This window comes from Bombina bombina, chromosome 1, assembly GCF_027579735.1.
Source record: "Bombina bombina isolate aBomBom1 chromosome 1, aBomBom1.pri, whole genome shotgun sequence".
NCBI classification, from domain to species: Eukaryota; Metazoa; Chordata; class Amphibia; order Anura; family Bombinatoridae; genus Bombina; species Bombina bombina.
In genome coordinates this window covers 652,567,648-652,584,867 of record NC_069499.1, presented here as the reverse complement: position 1 = coordinate 652,584,867, position 17,220 = coordinate 652,567,648, and the positions used below count along the sequence as shown (strand labels likewise).

Here is a 17,220-nt window from a genome sequence, read left to right as displayed (position 1 = left end):
AAAGATCATCATCGGTTTCTCAGGTTCGCCTTCCTAGACAGGCATTACCAGTTTGTGGCTCTTCCCTTTGGGTTAGCTACGGCACCAAGAATCTTTACGAAGGTTCTGGGATCACTTCTGGCGGTCCTAAGGCCGCGGGGCATAGCAGTAGCCCCTTACTTAGACGACATTCTGATACAGGCGTCGAATTTCCAAATTGCCAAGTCCCATACGGACATTGTTCTGGCATTCCTGAGGTCTCATGAGTGGAAAGTGAACGAAAAGAAGAGTTCTCTATCCCCTCTCACAAGAGTTTCCTTCCTGGGAACTCTGATAGATTCTGTAGAAATGAGGATTTACCTGACAGAGGCCAGGTTGTCAAAACTTCTAAATTCCTGCTGTGTTCTTTATTCTACTTCTCGCCCTTCGGTGGCTCAGTGTATGGAAGTAATCGGCTTAATGGTAGCGGCAATGGACATAGTTCCGTTTGCCCGCCTACATCTCAGACCGCTGCAACTCTGCATGCTCAGTCAGTGGAATGCGGATTACACATATTTGTCCCCTCTACTAAATCTGGATCAGGAGACCAGGGATTCTCTTCTCTGGTTGCTATCTCGGCTCCATCTGTCCAAAGGTATGACCTTCCGCAGGCCAGATTGGACAATAGTAACAACAGATGCCAGCCTTCTGGGCTGGGGGCAGTCTGGAACTCTCTGAAGGCTCAGGGGTCGTGGACTCAGGAGGAGGCACTCCTTCCGATAAACATTCTGGAACTAAGAGCGATATTCAATGCTCTTCAGGCTTGGCCTCAGCTAGCGGCAGTGAGGTTCATCAGATTTCAGTCGGACAACATCACGACTGTAGCTTACATCAACCATCAAGGGGGAACAAGGAGTTCCCTAGCGATGTTGAAGGTTTTAAAGATAATTCGATGGGCAGAGATTCACTCTTGCCACCTATCAGCTATCCATATCCCAGGAGTAGAGAACTGGGAGGCAGATTTTCTAAGTCGACAGACTTTTTTCATCCGGGGGAGTGGGAGCTCCATCCGGAGGTGTTTGCACAGTTGATTCAACGTTGGGGCAAACCAGAACTGGATCTCATGGCGTCTCGCCAGAACGCCAAGCTTCCTTGTTACGGATCCAGGTCCAGGGATCCCAAAGCAGCGCTGATAGATGCTCTAGCAGCGTCTTGGTCCTTCAACCTGGCTTATGTGTTTCCGTTTCCTCTGCTCCCTCGTCTGATTGCCAAGGTCAAGCAGGAGAGAGCATCAGTGATTTTGATAGCACCTGCGTGACCACGCAGGACTTGGTATGCAGATCTGGTGGACATGTCATCCTTTCCACCATGGACTCTGCCTCTGAGACAGGACCTTCTACTTCAGGGTCCATCCAAATCTAATTTGTCTGCGGCTGACTGCTTGGAGATTGAACGCTTGATTCTATCAAAGCGTGGTTTCTCCGAGTCGGTCATTGATACCTTAATACAGGCGCGAAAGCCTGTCACCAGGAAAATCTATCATAAGATATGGTGTAAATATCTTCATTGGTGTGAATCCAAGGGTTACTCATGGAGTAAGGTCAGGATTCCTAGGATATTATCTTTCTCCAACATAGGTGTGTCCGGTCCACGGCGTCATCCTTACTTGTGGGGATATTCTCTTCCCCAACAGGAAATGGCAAAGAGCCCAGCAAAGCTGGTCACATGATCCCTCCTAGGCTCCGCCTACCCCAGTCATTCTCTTTGCCGTTGTACAGGCAACATCTCCACGGAGATGGCTTAGAGTTTTTTAGTGTTTAACTGTAGTTTTTATTATTCAATCAAGAGTTTGTTATTTTGAAATAGTGCTGGTATGTACTATTTACTCAGAAACAGAAAAGAGATGAAGATTTCTGTTTGTATGAGGAAAATGATTTTAGCAACCGTCACTAAAATCCATGGCTGTTCCACACAGGACTGTTGAGAGCAATTAACTTCAGTTGGGGGAACAGTGAGCAGTCTCTTGCTGCTTGAGGTATGACACATTCTAACAAGACGATGTAATGCTGGAAGCTGTCATTTTCCCTCTGGGATCCGGTAAGCCATGTTTATTACGATTGTAAATAAGGGCTTCAAAAAGGGCTTATTAAGACTGTAGACTTTTTTTGGGCTAAATCGATTGATTATTAACACATATTTAGCCTTGAGGAATCATTTTATCTGGGTATTTTGATATAATAATATCGGCAGGCACTGTTTTAGACACCTTATTCTTTAGGGGCTTTCCCAAAGCATAGGCAGAGCCTCATTTTCGCGCCGGTGTTGCGCACTTGTTTTTGAGAGGCATGGCATGCAGTCGCATGTGAGAGGAGCTCTGATACTTAGAAAAGACTTTCTGAAGGCGTCATTTGGTATCGTATTCCCCTTGGGGCTTGGTTGGGTCTCAGCAAAGCAGATACCAGGGACTGTAAAGGGGTTTAAGTTCAAAACGGCTCCGGTTCCGTTATTTTAAGGGTTAAAGCTTCCAAATTTGGTGTGCAATACTTTTAAGGCTTTAAGACACTGTGGTGAAAATTTGGTAAATTTTGAACAATTCCTTCATGTTTTTTCGCATTTGCAGTAATAAAGTGTGTTCAGTTTAAAATTTAAAGTGACAGTAACGGTTTTATTTTAAAACGTTTTTTGTACTTGTTATCAAGTTTATGCCTGTTTAACATGTCTGAACTACCAGATAGACTGTGTTCTGAATGTGGGGAAGCCAGAATTCCTATTCATTTAAATAAATGTGATTTATGTGACAATGACAATGATGCCCAAGATGATTCCTCAAGTGAGGGGAGTAAGCATGGTACTGCATCATTCCCTCCTTCGTCTACACGAGTCTTGCCCACTCAGGAGGCCCCTAGTACATCTAGCGGATATGTAGGGCAGCGACTTGGTCTTCACTGCACACTTTTACCAAATTTTACAAGTTTGATACTTTTGCTTCTTCTGAGGCTATTTTTGGGAGAAAGGTTTTGCAAGCCGTGGTGCCTTCCATTTAGGTGACCTGATTTGCTCCCTCCCTTCATCCGTGTCCTAAAGCTTTGGTATTGGTTCCCACAAGTAAGGATGACGCCGTGGACCGGACACACCTATGTTGGAGAAAACAGAATTTATGTTTACCTGATAAATTACTTTCTCCAACGGTGTGTCCGGTCCACGGCCCGCCCTGGTTTTTTTAATCAGGTCTGATAATTTATTTTCTTTAACTACAGTCACCACGGTACCATATGGTTTCTCCTATGCAAATATTCCTCCTTAACGTCGGTCGAATGACTGGGGTAGGCGGAGCCTAGGAGGGATCATGTGACCAGCTTTGCTGGGCTCTTTGCCATTTCCTGTTGGGGAAGAGAATATCCCCACAAGTAAGGATGACGCCGTGGACCGGACACACCGTTGGAGAAAGTAATTTATCAGGTAAACATAAATTCTGTTTTTCTCCAAGATGGATTGGAGAAGGGTTTGTCAGCGAGTTCCTTAAAGGGACAGATTTCTGCTCTGTCTATTCTTTTGCACAAACGTCTGGCTGAGGTTCCAGCCGTGCAGGCGTTTTGTCCGGCTTTAGTCAGAATCAAGCCTGTGTTTAAACCCGTTGCTCCGCCTTGGAGTTTAAATTTAGTTCTTAAGGTTCTTCAATGGGTTCTGTTTGAACCTTTGCATTCCATAGATATTAAGCTCTTATCTTGGAAAGTTCTGTTTTTAGTAGCTATCTCCTCGGCTCGAAGAGTTTCGGAGTTATCTGCTTTAAAATGTGATTCCCCTTATCTCATTTTTCATACAGATAAGGTAGTGTTACGTACCAAACCTGGTTTTCTACCTAAGGTAGTATCTAATACAAATATCAATCAGGAGATTGTTGTACCGTCACTGTGTCCTAATCCTTCTTCAAAGAAGGAACGTCTTTTACACAATCTTGACGTGGTTCGTGCTTTAAAGTTTTATTTACAAGCTACTAAAGATTTTCGTCAAACATCTGCATTGTTTGTTGTCTACTCTGGACAGAGGAGAGGCCAAAAGGCTTCGCTAACTTCTCTTTTTGGCTAAGGAGTATAATACGCTTATCTTATGAGACTGCTGGCCAGCAGCCTCCTGAAAGGATTACAGCTCATTCTACTAGAGCGGTAGCTTCCACATGGGCTTTTAAAAATGAGGCTTCTGTTGAACAGATTTGTAAAGCGGCGACTTGGTCTTCGCTTCATACTTTTTCAAAATTCTATAAATTCAATACTTTTGCTTCTTCGGAGGCTATTTTTGGGAGAAAGGTCTTGCAGGCAGTGGTGCCTTCCGTTTAAGCACCTGCCTTGTCCCTCCCTTCATCCGTGTCCTATAGCTTTGGTATTGGTATCCCACAAGTAATGGATGATCCGTGGACTGGATACACCTTACAAGAGAAAACAAAATTTATGCTTACCTGATAAATTTATTTCTCTTTTGGTGTATCCAGTCCACGGCCCGCCCTGTCATTTTAAGGCAGGTGTGTTTTATTTTTAAACTACAGTCACCACTGCACCCTATGGTTTCTCCTTTCTCTTGCTTGTCTTCGGTCGAATGACTGGGAGTGACAGTTAGAGGAGGAGCTATATAGACAGCTCTGCTGTGGGTGATCCTCTTGCAGCTTCCTGTTGGGAAGGAGAATATCCCACAAGTAATGGATGATCTGTGGACTGGATACATCACAAGAGAAATAAATTTATTAGGTAAGCATAAATTTTGTTTTTCATGTTGCTTACAGCTGTGTATGGTGTAAAATTGGCTCTAATATTTCTTAACATAAATTACTGAGAATATCAAATCATACTTAGGTCTTTTGTAATCACCTTTCTTTTCAAGGATCAGCAGGAGTAGATTAGAAGATTTAAATTCTATTTTTAAATTCATGATACCGTATAATATTTTTCCCCCCTCTGTTTATTAATGATATGGAATTACATGCTTTGTAGGTGAAAACAATCAACCATGTTAACCCTTTAAGGACACAGCTTTCAGTTTGCTCAATTGTTTTATGACGGAAAAATTCCGTCATATGTCCTTAAGAGGTTAAACTATTTCTGCATGAAAAAATATTATTAAAGCTCTTTAAAGGGACAGTCGACACCAGAATTTTTGTTGTTTAAAAAGATGGATAATCCCTTTACCCATTCCCCAGTTTTGCATAACTAACAGTTATAATAATACATGTTTTACCTCTGTGATTACCTTGTATCTAAGCCTCTGCAAACTGCCCCCTTATTTCAGTTCTTTTGACAGACTTGCATTTTAACCAATCAGTGCTGACTTCTAAGTAACTTCACGTGCGTGAGCTCAATGTTATCTATAACACACATAAACTACTGCTCTCTAGTGGTGAAAAAGTGTCAAAATGCATCAAGATTAGAGACGGCCTTTAAGATCTAAGAAATTAGCATATCAGCCTACCTAGGTTTAACTTTCAACTAAGAATACCAAGAGAACAAAGCAAAATTGGTGATAGAAGTAAATCGGAATGTTGTTTAAAATTACATGCCCTATTTAAATCATGAAAGTTTATTTTGGACTTGACTGTCCCTTTTTAAAGTCTTACTGTAGTTTAAGCTGCAAATATCCTCCTGCACCTTTTCTTTATCATGCAGCAGTTAAAAAAGTTAATTTAAAATGAATATTGTTTCGGGCCACTTTGAAATGGTTGCCAAGCTCCGCCTATTGATGACATCACGATCTGGGCTACATCTAGGCACTCTGCTGAATAGCTTTGACAGTCTGTTGAATCCTACTAGTAAGCTTTTTGTGATTGGCTGCCATATGCAGCTCAGATCATGATATCATCAGTGGATGGAGCTTGGCGGCCAGAAACAATATTCATTTTAAAACAACTTTTTTACTGTTCCTGCTGCATGAAATAGGGTAAAGGAGGCTATTTGCAGCTTAATCTAAGGTAAGACTTTAAGATGACTAAGGTGTATACTGTCACTTTAAATTTATATTGAAATTATGAAGAATTGCATATTTCAGCAAAAGTGAAATATTTTATGTCATACCGTTTCTATATATCCCACCTCTTGTGTCTGTGTATGTTTTTTTTTTTTCATATGCTTCTTTTTCTTTTTGTAGGATGCTTTAACTTGGATCCCAATAGAGTGTTGGATATAATCTTGGAAGTGTATGAATGCCGACCAGAACATGATGATTTTTTTGTACCTTTAATTGAATCTTATATGTGTATGTGTGAACCTCAAACACTTTGCCATATCCTTGGATTCAAATTCAAGTTTTATCAGGTAAAAACAGCTGTTAGTTAAAAAAAAAACCAAAGCATTTTTATCTTTAAAACTAAAGATTTCCTAATGCTGGTGTTTCTTTTGCAGGAACCCAATGGCGAGACTCCTTTATCTTTGTACAGAGTAGCAGCTATACTTTTGCAGCAGAATCTAATTGACCTGGAAGATCTATATGTACATGTAAGTTGCACTTGCTTATATGTAAGGGGACTAATAATAATCTGATATGTTTGGAGTTAGGAGTTTATCTTGTAAAGCAAATTGTTTTATAGTTTATCATCTATAGATTTGTCCAATCTCTATCAATGGAAAAATATGTTCTTTCTTTTACAAGATACGAGTCCACGGATTTCATCCTTACTTATGGGATATCACCTCCTGGTCAGCAGGAGGAGGCAAAGAGCACCACTGCAGAACTATATATATATATATATATATATATATATATATATCTCCTTTTGGAAGGCAAACTGTATATATATATGTATATATATGTATATATATATATATATATATATATATATATATATATATATATATATATATATATATATATATATATATATATATATATATATATATATATATATATATATATATAGCTCCTCCCTTCCCTCCCACTCCAGTCATTCTCTTTGCCTATGTTAGTGATAGGAAGAGGTAAAGTGAGGTGTTAGTTTAGATTCTTCAATCAAGAGTTTATTATTTTTATATGGTACCAGTGTGTGCTATTGTTCTCTGGGCTAGAGCTACAGGCTTTTTAGCAATGGACTGGGGAGATTTTCATTCTTTCTGCGACACCCATATTGTTTGCTGCCCTGCTGATGGTCTTAGCAGATATTATCTAAGACCCTGTTTGTCCTCACAGATCTGCTGGAGGTGATGAAAAGAACATCTTCATTGTGTGGGACAGCTTCATACTGCGCTCAGCATTAAGGTATGTACAGTCATTTGCTTCTGGGGAGACTGAAGTATCTCAGACTGGCACTTATTCCCTATACCGGGAAGGAGTAATCAGTTTGCACAGGGTAAAATTGTGTGCATGGGTATCCCCTCTTTATTAGGTGAAGTTTAGCATGTGCTATCAGTGCCCTAATAAGGGATTAACCCGGTGGATATGTTTAGATTGTGGGCTTGACGCTGGGAGATTGTGGCAGCTTTTACCCAAGTGTTCTAACCTTAACTTTCACTAAACTAATGGTTGGACAGGGGAGTGTGTTTTTGTTTTAAAGGGGGCACATTGGTGGTTCACGGTACTCTTTCAAATAGATTGCGTTGATGCCGACATTTTTATTTCCCATGCGGTTCTTACTGTTGCCGGGGACTTAATTTCCGCCCACGATGGGCGGGGCTTAGCATTTTGCGTGCTTAGACGCGCAGTTACTATCCGTTTCCTGACTTTTGGCAGCATGTCTCTAGGCTCCGGTGTGGTCTAAGTCAGCTTGTGTTTGCAATTCTCACAAGCGGTCTTAGGAGTGCCGTTCACGGAGGTCTATTCAGTAACTCGTGGGGACAGGTAGGCGCCGCAGCAGAGCTATGGTGAGGTGCAAGTCTTAAATTTAGTCCCTAAGGCGTTATGCATAGTTAGACTGTACAGATACAGGAACATCTACTAAAAGTCTTATGGTGCTTCCCTGTTGTTGCATGTTTATTGCGAAGCAGTAAAAACCTATACGGCTTTAAATTTTAAAGACACAGTACACTATTTTTTCAGCAAATTTTCTAAAAGTGTTTGCTTTTTATTTTTAATTACAGTAAAAACGACTAATATTGCTATTGCTGGTTTTTGTCATGACTGACCTTCAGGAAAGTACATGTTCTATGTGTTTAGATGCCAATCCCTATTCCTTTTTGTCCCTCATGTACTGAGAGGGCTTTACAGTTTAAAGAACAAATTTTCTTTAATGCAAGTATATCTAAGGATGTTTCTCAGCCTGATGAGACTCAGGGTATGCCACAACCTTTAATGCCTGCTCAGGTGACGCCGTGTTCTTCAACTGCGTCCACTTCATTCACTCTGCAGGATATGGCTGCAGTTATGTCATCCACTCTTTCAGACGGTTTATCTAAGTTGCCAGCTTTACAAGGCAAACGCAGTAGGACAGAGGCCCATGTGGTCCCTGCGACTTCTGATGCTTTGATGGCTATCTCCGATGTACCCTCCCAGGGCTCTGAATTGGGGGGTAGGGAGGCCCTGTCTGAGGGGGAACTGTCTGACTAAGGAAGTGCATTGCCTCCGACAGATTTGGACGTCATGTCCTTCAGGTTTAAGCTTGAACACCCTCCGTCTTTTGCTACGAGAGGTTTTAGTGACTCTGGACGACTGTGACTCTATTGTGGTCCCACCAGAGAAATTGAGTAAGATGGACAGATACTTAGAGGTCCCTTCTTATTCCAATGTTTTCCCGGTTCCTAAGAGAATTTTGGAAATTATTGCAAGGGAATGGGAAAGACCGGGTATCCCATTCTCCCCTTCCCCTATTTTTAAGAAAATGTACCCTATAGCTGACACCGTTCGGGATTCTTGGCAGACGGTCCCTAAGGTCGAGGGAGCTATCTCTTCCCTGGCGAAGCGTGCGACTATCCCTATTGAGGACAGTTGTGCTTTCAAAGACCCCATGGATAATAAGTTGGAGGGTCTTCTCAAAAAACTCTTATGTTCATCAAGGGTTTTTATTGCAACCGGCGGCCTGCATTGTAACAGTCACGATTGCGGCTGCTTTTTGGTTTGACGCTCTAGAAGAGTCTCTTAGGACTGAGACTTCTTTAGAGGAAATACAGGATAGAATTAAGGCCCTTAAGCTGGCTAATTATTTTATTACGGATGCTTCATTTCAGATCACCAAATTGGCGGCTAAGAGTTTGGGATTCTCCATCTTAGCACGAAGAGCCTTATGGTTAAAATCTTGGTCTGCGGCTGTGTCCTCTAAATCCAAGCTTTTGGCTATTCCTTTCAAGGGAAAGACCCTATTCGGGCCTGACTTGAAAGAAATAATTTCTGACATTACGGGAGGTAAGGGTCACCTCCTCCCTCAAGACAAAACATCTAAGCAAAGGGGACGACAGAGTAATTTTCGTTCCTTTTGAAATTTCAAGGGAGTCCCCTCTACTAGTAAACAGGAAGGGAATTATTCACAAGCCAAGCCCACCTGGAGACCCAACCAAGCTTGGAACAAGGGTTAACAACCCAAGAAGCCTGCTGCTGCTACCAAGACAGCATGAAGGGGCGGCCCCGAACCGGGACCGGATCTAGTAGGGGGCAGACTTTCTCTCTTTTTCCAGGCTTGGATATGAGACGTTCAGGATCCCTGGACACTAGAAATCGTGTCTCAAGGGTATCAGTTGGAGTAAAAAAAAACCTTCCCCAGAGGAAGGTTTCTTCTTTCACGATTGTCTGTAGACCAGATAAAAAGAGAGGCGTTCTTACGTTTTGTGAAAGACCTCTCCTCCATGGGAGTAATTTGTCCCGTTCCAATACAGGAACAGGGGCAAGGGTTTTACTCAAATCTTTTTGTTGTTCCCAAAAAAGAGGGAAATTTCCGACCCATTTTAGATCTCAAGAGTCTAAACAAGTTTCTCAGAGTTCCATCCTTCAAGATGGAGACTATTCAGACAATTCTTCCATTGATCCAGGAGGGTCGAATATATGACTACTGTGGACTTAAAGGATGCATATCTTCATATTCCTATCCACAGAGATCATCACAAGTTCCTGAGGTTTGCCTTTCTGAACAAACATTTTCAGTTGGTGGCCCTTCCTTTCGGGCTGGAATTTCGTCAATCATCTTCATTATTTTTTATTTTTTTTTGGGAAACGTAGGGGTCACAAAGCTACGGCTACCTCTTTCTTTTTGGCATATGAGACTGCTGGACAGCAGCCTCCTGAACGAATTACGGCTCATTCCACTAGGGCTGTGGCTTCCTCATGGGCATTTAAGAATGATGCTTCTCTTGAACAGATTTGCAAGGCAGCAACTTGGTCGTCTCTTCACAAATTTTACAAATTTGATACTTTTGCCTCGTCCGAGGCTGTTTTTGGGAGAATGGTGCTTCAAGCAGTGGTGCCTTCCGTTTAGATTCCTGTCTCGTCCCTCCCTTTGATCCGTGTCCTATAGCTTTGGTATTGTATCCCATAAGTAAGGATGAAATCCGTGGACTCGTATCTTGTAAAAGAAAAGGAAATTTATGCTTACCTGATAGATTTGTTTCTTTTACGATACGACAAGTCCACGGCCCTCCCTGTTTTTTCTAAGACAGGTCTTTATTTTTGTTAAACTTCAGTCACCTCTGCACCTTGGCTTTTCCTTTCTCTTCCTAACTTCGGTCGAATGACTGGAGTGGGAGGGAAGGGAGGAGCTATATATACAGCTCTGCTGTGGTGCTCTTTGCCTCCTCCTGCTGACCAGGAGGCGATATCCCATAAGTAAGGATGAAATCCGTGGACTCGTCGTATCGTAAAAGAAGCAAATTTATCATGTAAGCATAAATTTCCTTTTCTTTCATGTAATTGGCAAGAGTCCATGAGCTAGTGACATATGGGATATACAAACCTACCAGGAGGGGCAAAGTTTCCCAAACCTCAAAATGCCTATAAATACACCCCTCACCACACCACAATTCAGTTTTACAAACTTTGCCTCCTATGGAGGTGGTGAAGTAAGTTTGTGCTAAGATTTCTACGTCGATATGCGCTTCTCAGCATTGTTGAAGCCCGATTCCTCTCAGAGTACAGCGAATGTCAGAGGGACGTGAAGGGAGTATTACTTATTTGAATACGATGATTTCCCTAACGGGGGTCTATTTCATAGGTTCTGTGTTATCGCTCTTAGAGATTCATCTCCTACCTCCCTTTTCAGATCGACGATATACTCTCAATTTACCATTACCTCTACTAATAACTGTTTTAGTACTGGTTTGGCTATCTGCTATGTGTGGATGGGTGTCTTTGGGTAAGTATGTTTTTATTACTTAAGACACTCTCAGCTATGGTTTGGCACTTTATGCAATTATATAAAGTTCTAAATATATGTATTATACTTATATTTGCCATGAGTCAGGTTCATATATTTCCTTCTGCAGACTGTCAGTTTCATATTTGGGAATGTAAACATTTTAAGAAATGTATTTCTTACCTGGGGTTTAGTCTTTTTTTCAATTTGACTATTTTTTGCAATTGCGGGTGTTAGGCCAGCGGGTGCGTCAAATGCTAGACTTTATTGCGTCATTTTTGGCGCAAACTTTTTTGGCGCGAAAAGATACGTTTATGACGCAACTTCGTCATTTCCGGCATCATACGTGACGCCGAGACCTTAAACACGGCGGCGTCATTAGTGACGCAAGTGTGTCATTTCCGGTCATTTTTGGCGCCAAAAAAGTTTACGTTACGCATCATACTTGGCGCCAAATTTTTTTCATTATTTCAATACCCCATTCATGTTTGCCTCCTGCTTCTTCTCTATCAAGAGGCCTATGCTTTTGCATTTTTTCCCATTCCTGAAACTGTCATTTAAGGAAATAGATAATTTTGCTTTATATGTTGTTTTTTCTTTTACATTGAGCAAGATGTCCCAATCCGATCCTGTCTCTGAAGTTTCTGCTGGAACATTGCTGCCTGACATCGGTTCTACCAAAACTAAGTGCATTTGTTGTAAAATTGTAGAAATTATTCCACCGAATGTCATTTGTAATAGTTGTCATGATAAACTTTTACATGCAGATAGTGTTTCCATCAGTAATAGTACATTGCCAGTTGCAGTTCCTTCAACTTCTAATGTGCATGATATACCTGTAAATTTTAAAGAATTTGTTTCTGAATCTATTATGAAGGCTTTGTCTGCATTTCCACCTTCTAATAAACGTAAAAGGTCTTTTAAAACTTCTCATTTAGCTGATGAAATTTCTAATGACCAACAACATAATAATTCATCCTCTTCTGCTGAGGATCTATCTGAAACAGAAGATCCTTCCTCAGATATTGTCACTGACAAATCTACTTATTTATTTAAAATAGAGTATATGCGTTCTTTATTAAGAGAAGTGTTAATTACTTTGGATATTGAGGTAACCAGTCCTATTGACGTTCAGTCTAATAAACGTTTAAATGCTGTTTTTAAACATCCTGTGGTTTCCCCAGGTGTTTTTCCCATTCCTGAGGCTATTTCTGATATGATTTCTAGGGAATGGTATAAGCCAGGTACTTCCTTTATTCCTTCTTCAAGGTTTAAGAGATTGTATCCTTTATCAGCAAAATCTATAGAGTTTTGGGAAAAGATCCCCAAAGTTGATGGGGCTATTTCTACTCTTGCTAAACGTACCACTATTCCTATGGAAGATAGTACTTCCTTTAAGGATCCTTTAGATAGGAAGCTTGAATCTTATCTAAGGAAGGCCTATTTATATTCAGGTCATCTTCTCAGACCTGCTATTTCTTTAGGTGATGTTGCGGCTGCATCAACTTTCAGGTTTGAAAATTTAGCGCAACATGAATTGGATTCTGACATATCTAGCATTGTTCGCTTACTGCAACATGCTAATCATTTTATTTGTGATACCATTTTTGATATTATCAAAATTGATATTAGATCCATGTCTTTAGCTGTATTAGCTAGAAGAGCTTTGTGGCTTAAATCTTGGAATGCTGATATGACATCTAAATCTAGATTACTATCTCTTTCTTTCCAAGGTAATAATTTATTTGGTTCTCAGTTGGATTCTATTATTTCAACTATCACTGGGGGAAAAGGAGTTTTTCTGCCTCAGGATAAAAAAACCTAAGGGTAAATCTAAGGCTTCTAACCGTTTTCGTTCCTTTCGTCAGAATAAGGAACAAAAACTCAATCCTCCTCCCAAGGAATCTGCTTCCAGTTGGAAGCCTTCCTCAAATTGGAATAAATCCAAGCCATTTAGGAAACCAAAGTCAGCCCCTAAGTCCGCATGAAGGTGCATCCCTCATTCCAGCTCAGCTGGTAGGGGGCAGATTAAGGTTTTGCAAGGATTTTTTGATAAAATCTGTCTAATACCATTGGATTCAGAGCATTGTCTCTCAAGGGTATCGAATAGGATTCAAAGTAAGACCTCCTGTGAGAAGATTTTTTTTCTCTCACACATTCCTGTAAATCCAGTAAAAGCTCAGGCTATTCTGAAGTGCGTTTCAGACCTGGAGTCTTCAGGGGTAATCATGCCAGTTCCTCCTCAGGAAAAAGGTTTGGGGTTTTATTCAAACCTATTCATTGTACCAAAGAAAGAAAATTTGTTCAGACCAGTTCTGGATCTGAAAATTTTGAATAGTTATGTAAGAGTACCAACTTTCAAGATGGTGACTATAAGGACTATTCTGCCTTTTGTTCAGCAAGGACATTATATGTCCACAATAGACTTGCAGGATGCATACCTTCATATTCCGATTCATCCAGAACACTATCAGTTTCTGAGATTCTCTTTTCTAGACAAGCATTACCAATTTGTTGCTCTTCCATTAGGCCTAGCAACAGCTCCAAGAATCTTTTCAAAGGTTCTGGGTGCCCTACTATCTGTAATCAGAGAACAGGGTATTGCGGTGTTTCCTTATTTGGACGATATCTTGGTACTAGCTCAGTCTTTACATACTGCAGAATCTCACACGAATCAACTAGTGTTGTTTCTTCGGAAACATGGTTGGAGGATCAATTTACCAAAAAATTTCTTGATTCCTCAGACAAGGGTCACCTTTTTAGGCTTCCAGATAGATTCAGTGTCCATGACTCTGTCTCTAACAGACAAGAGACGTTTAAAATTGGTCGCAGCATTTCGGCTCCTTCAGTCTGTCATTCCCTTCAGTGGCTATGTGCATGGAAGTTTTAGGTCTCATGACTGCAGCATCGGACGCAATCCCCTTTGCTCGTTTTCACATGAGACCTCTACAACTTTGTATGCTGAATCAATGGTGCAGGGATTACACAAAGATATCACAATTAATATCCTTGAATCCCAATGTACGACACTCTCTGACATGGTGGATAGATCACCATCGTTTGGTTCAAGGGGCTTCTTTTGTTCACCCAACCTGGACTGTGATCACAACAGATGCGAGTCTTTCAGGTTGGGGAGCTGTTTGGGGGTCTCTGACAGCACAAGGGGTTTGGAAATCTCAAGAGGCGAGATTACCAATAAATATTTTAGAACTTCGTGCAATTCTCAGGGCTCTTCAGTTCTGGGTTCTGCTAAAGAGAGAACCGTTTATTTGTTTTCAGACAGACATTATATTAAAACGGTGGCTTATGTCAATCATCAGGGTGGGACTCACAGTCCACAAGCTATGAAAGAAGTATCTCGGATACTTGCTTGGGCGGAATCCAGCTCCTGTCTAATCTCTTCGGTGCATTTCCCAGGTGTAGACAATTGGGAGGCGGATTATCTCAGCCGCCAGACTTTACATCCAGGGGAGTGGTCTCTCCATCCGGATGTGTTTTCTCAGATTGTTCAGATGTGGGGTCTTCCAGAGATAGATCTCATGGCCTCTCATCTAAACAAGAAACTTCCCAGATACCTGTCCAGGTCCAGGGATGTTCAGGCGGAAGCAGTGGATGCGCTGACACTTCCTTGGTGTTATCAACCTGCTTACATCTTCCCGCCTCTAGTTCTCCTTCCAATAGTGATTTCCAGAATCATCATGGAACAGTCTTTTGTGTTGCTGGTGGTGGCTCCAGCATGGCCACACAGGTTTTGGTAAGCGGATCTGGTTCCAATGTCCAGTTGCCCGCTTTGGCCACTTCCATTACGGCCGGACCTACTATCTCAAGGTCCGTTTTTCCATCAGGATCTCAAATCATTAAATTTGAAGGTATGGAAATTGAACGCTTAGTTCTAAGTCATAGAGGTTTCTCTGATTCAGTGATTAATACTATGTTACAAGCTCGTAAATCTGTCTCTAGAAAGATTTATTATAGAGTTTGGAAGACTTACATTTCATGGTGTTCTTCTCAAAAAATTATCCTGGCATTCTTTTAGAATTCCTAGAATTTTGCAGTTTCTTCAGGATGGTTTGGATAAGGGTTTGTCTGCAAGTTCCTTGAAAGGACAAATCTCCGCTCTTTCTGTTTTATTTCACAGAAAGATTGCTATACTTCCTGATATACACTGTTTTGTACAGGCTTTAGTTCGTATTAAGCCTGTCATTAAGTCAATTTCTCCTCCTTGGAGTCTTAATTTGGTTCTGAGGGCTTTACAGGCTCCTCCATTTGAACCTATGCATTCTTTGGACATTAAACTACTTTCCTGGAAAGTGTTGTTCCTTTTGGCTATCTCTTCTGCTAGAAGAGTTTCTGAGCTATCTGCTCTTTCTTGTGAGTCTCCTTTTCTGATTTTTCATCAGGATAAGGCAGTTTTGCGGACTTCTTTTCAATTTTTACCTAAGGTTGTGAATTCTAACAACATTAGTAGAGAAATTGTTGTCCCTTCTTTATGTCCTAATCCTAAGACTTCTCTGGAGAGATCCTTACATTCTTTGGATGTGGTAAGAGCTTTGAAATATTATGTGGAAGCTACTAAAAATTTCAGTTAGACTTCTAGTCTATTTGTTTTATTTTCTGGTCCTAGGAAAGGTCAGAAAGCTTCTGCTATTTCCTTGGCTTCTTGGTTGAAACTTTTGATTCATCAAGCTTATTTGGAGTCGGGTCAAACCCCGCCTCAGAGAATTACAGCTCATTCTACTAGATCAGTCTCCACTTCATGGGCTTTTAAGAATGAAGCTTCAGTCGATCAGATTTGCAAAGCAGCCACTTGGTCCTCTTTGCATACATTTACTAAATTCTACCATTTTGATGTATTTGCTTCTTCGGAAGCAGTTTTTGGTAGAAAAGTTCTTCAGGCAGCTGTTTCAGTTTGATTCTTCTGCTTTTTGATTTAAGTTTTTTTCTTTCAAAAGTGAAAATAAACTTATTTTTGGGTTGTGGATTATTTTTTCAGCGGAATATGGCTGTTTTCTTTCATGTAATTAACAAGAGTCCATGAGCTAGTGACGTATGGGATATACATTCCTACCAGGAGGGGCAAAGTTTCCCAAACCTTAAAATGCCTATAAATACACCCCTCACCACACCCACAAATCAGTTTTACAAACTTTGCCTCCAAGGGAGGTGGTGAAGTAAGTTTGTGCTAGATTCTACGTTGATATGCGCTCCGCAGCAAGTTGGAGCCCGGTTTTCCTCTCAGCGTGCAGTGAATGTCAGAGGGATGTGAAGAGAGTATTGCCTATTGAATGCAGTGATCTCCTTCTACGGGGTCTATTTCATAAGGTTCTCTGTTATCGGTCGTAGAGATTCATCTCTTACCTCCCTTTTCAGATCGACGATATACTCTTATATTTACCATTACCTCTACTGATTCTCGTTTCAGTACTGGTTTGGCTTTCTACAAACATGTAGATGAGTGTCCTGGGGTAAGTAAGTCTTATTTTCTGTGACACTCTAAGCTATGGTTGGGCACTTTATTTATAAAGTTCTAAATATATGTATTCAAACATTTATTTGCCTTGACTCAGAATGTTCAACTTTCCTTATTTTCAGACAGTCAGTTTCATATTTGGGATTATGCATTGAATTATCATATTTTTCTTACCTCAAAAATTTGACTTTTTTCCCTGTGGGCTGTTAGGTTCGCGGGGGCTGAAAATGCTTCATTTTATTGCGTCATTCTTGGCGCGGACTTTTTTTGCGCAAAAATTCTTTTCCGTTTCCGGCGTCATACGTGTCGCCGGAAGTTACGCCATTTTTTGACGTTATTTTGCGCCAAAAATGTCGGCGTTCCGGATGTGGCGTCATTTTTGGCGCCAAAAGCATTTAGGCGCCAAATAATGTGGGCGTCTTATTTGGCGCTAAAAAATATGGGCGTCGCTTTTGTCTCCACATTATTTCAGTCTCATTTTTCATTTGCTTCTGGTTGCTAGAAGCTTGATATTTGGCATTCTTTCCCATTCCTGAAACTGTCTTAT

The 17,220-nt window shown here is 40.9% G+C and overlaps 1 protein-coding gene across 1 annotated transcript in view; it reads left to right on the top strand.

Moving 5' to 3' along the window:
• Positions 1–17,220, top strand: part of THOC2 (THO complex subunit 2) — an 889,387-nt gene that overhangs the window by 102,545 nt on the left and 769,622 nt on the right. The window contains 2 exon segments of the mRNA XM_053699115.1: positions 6,088–6,254; positions 6,342–6,434. Of these exon segments, the coding sequence (XP_053555090.1) occupies positions 6,088–6,254; positions 6,342–6,434 (260 nt within the window).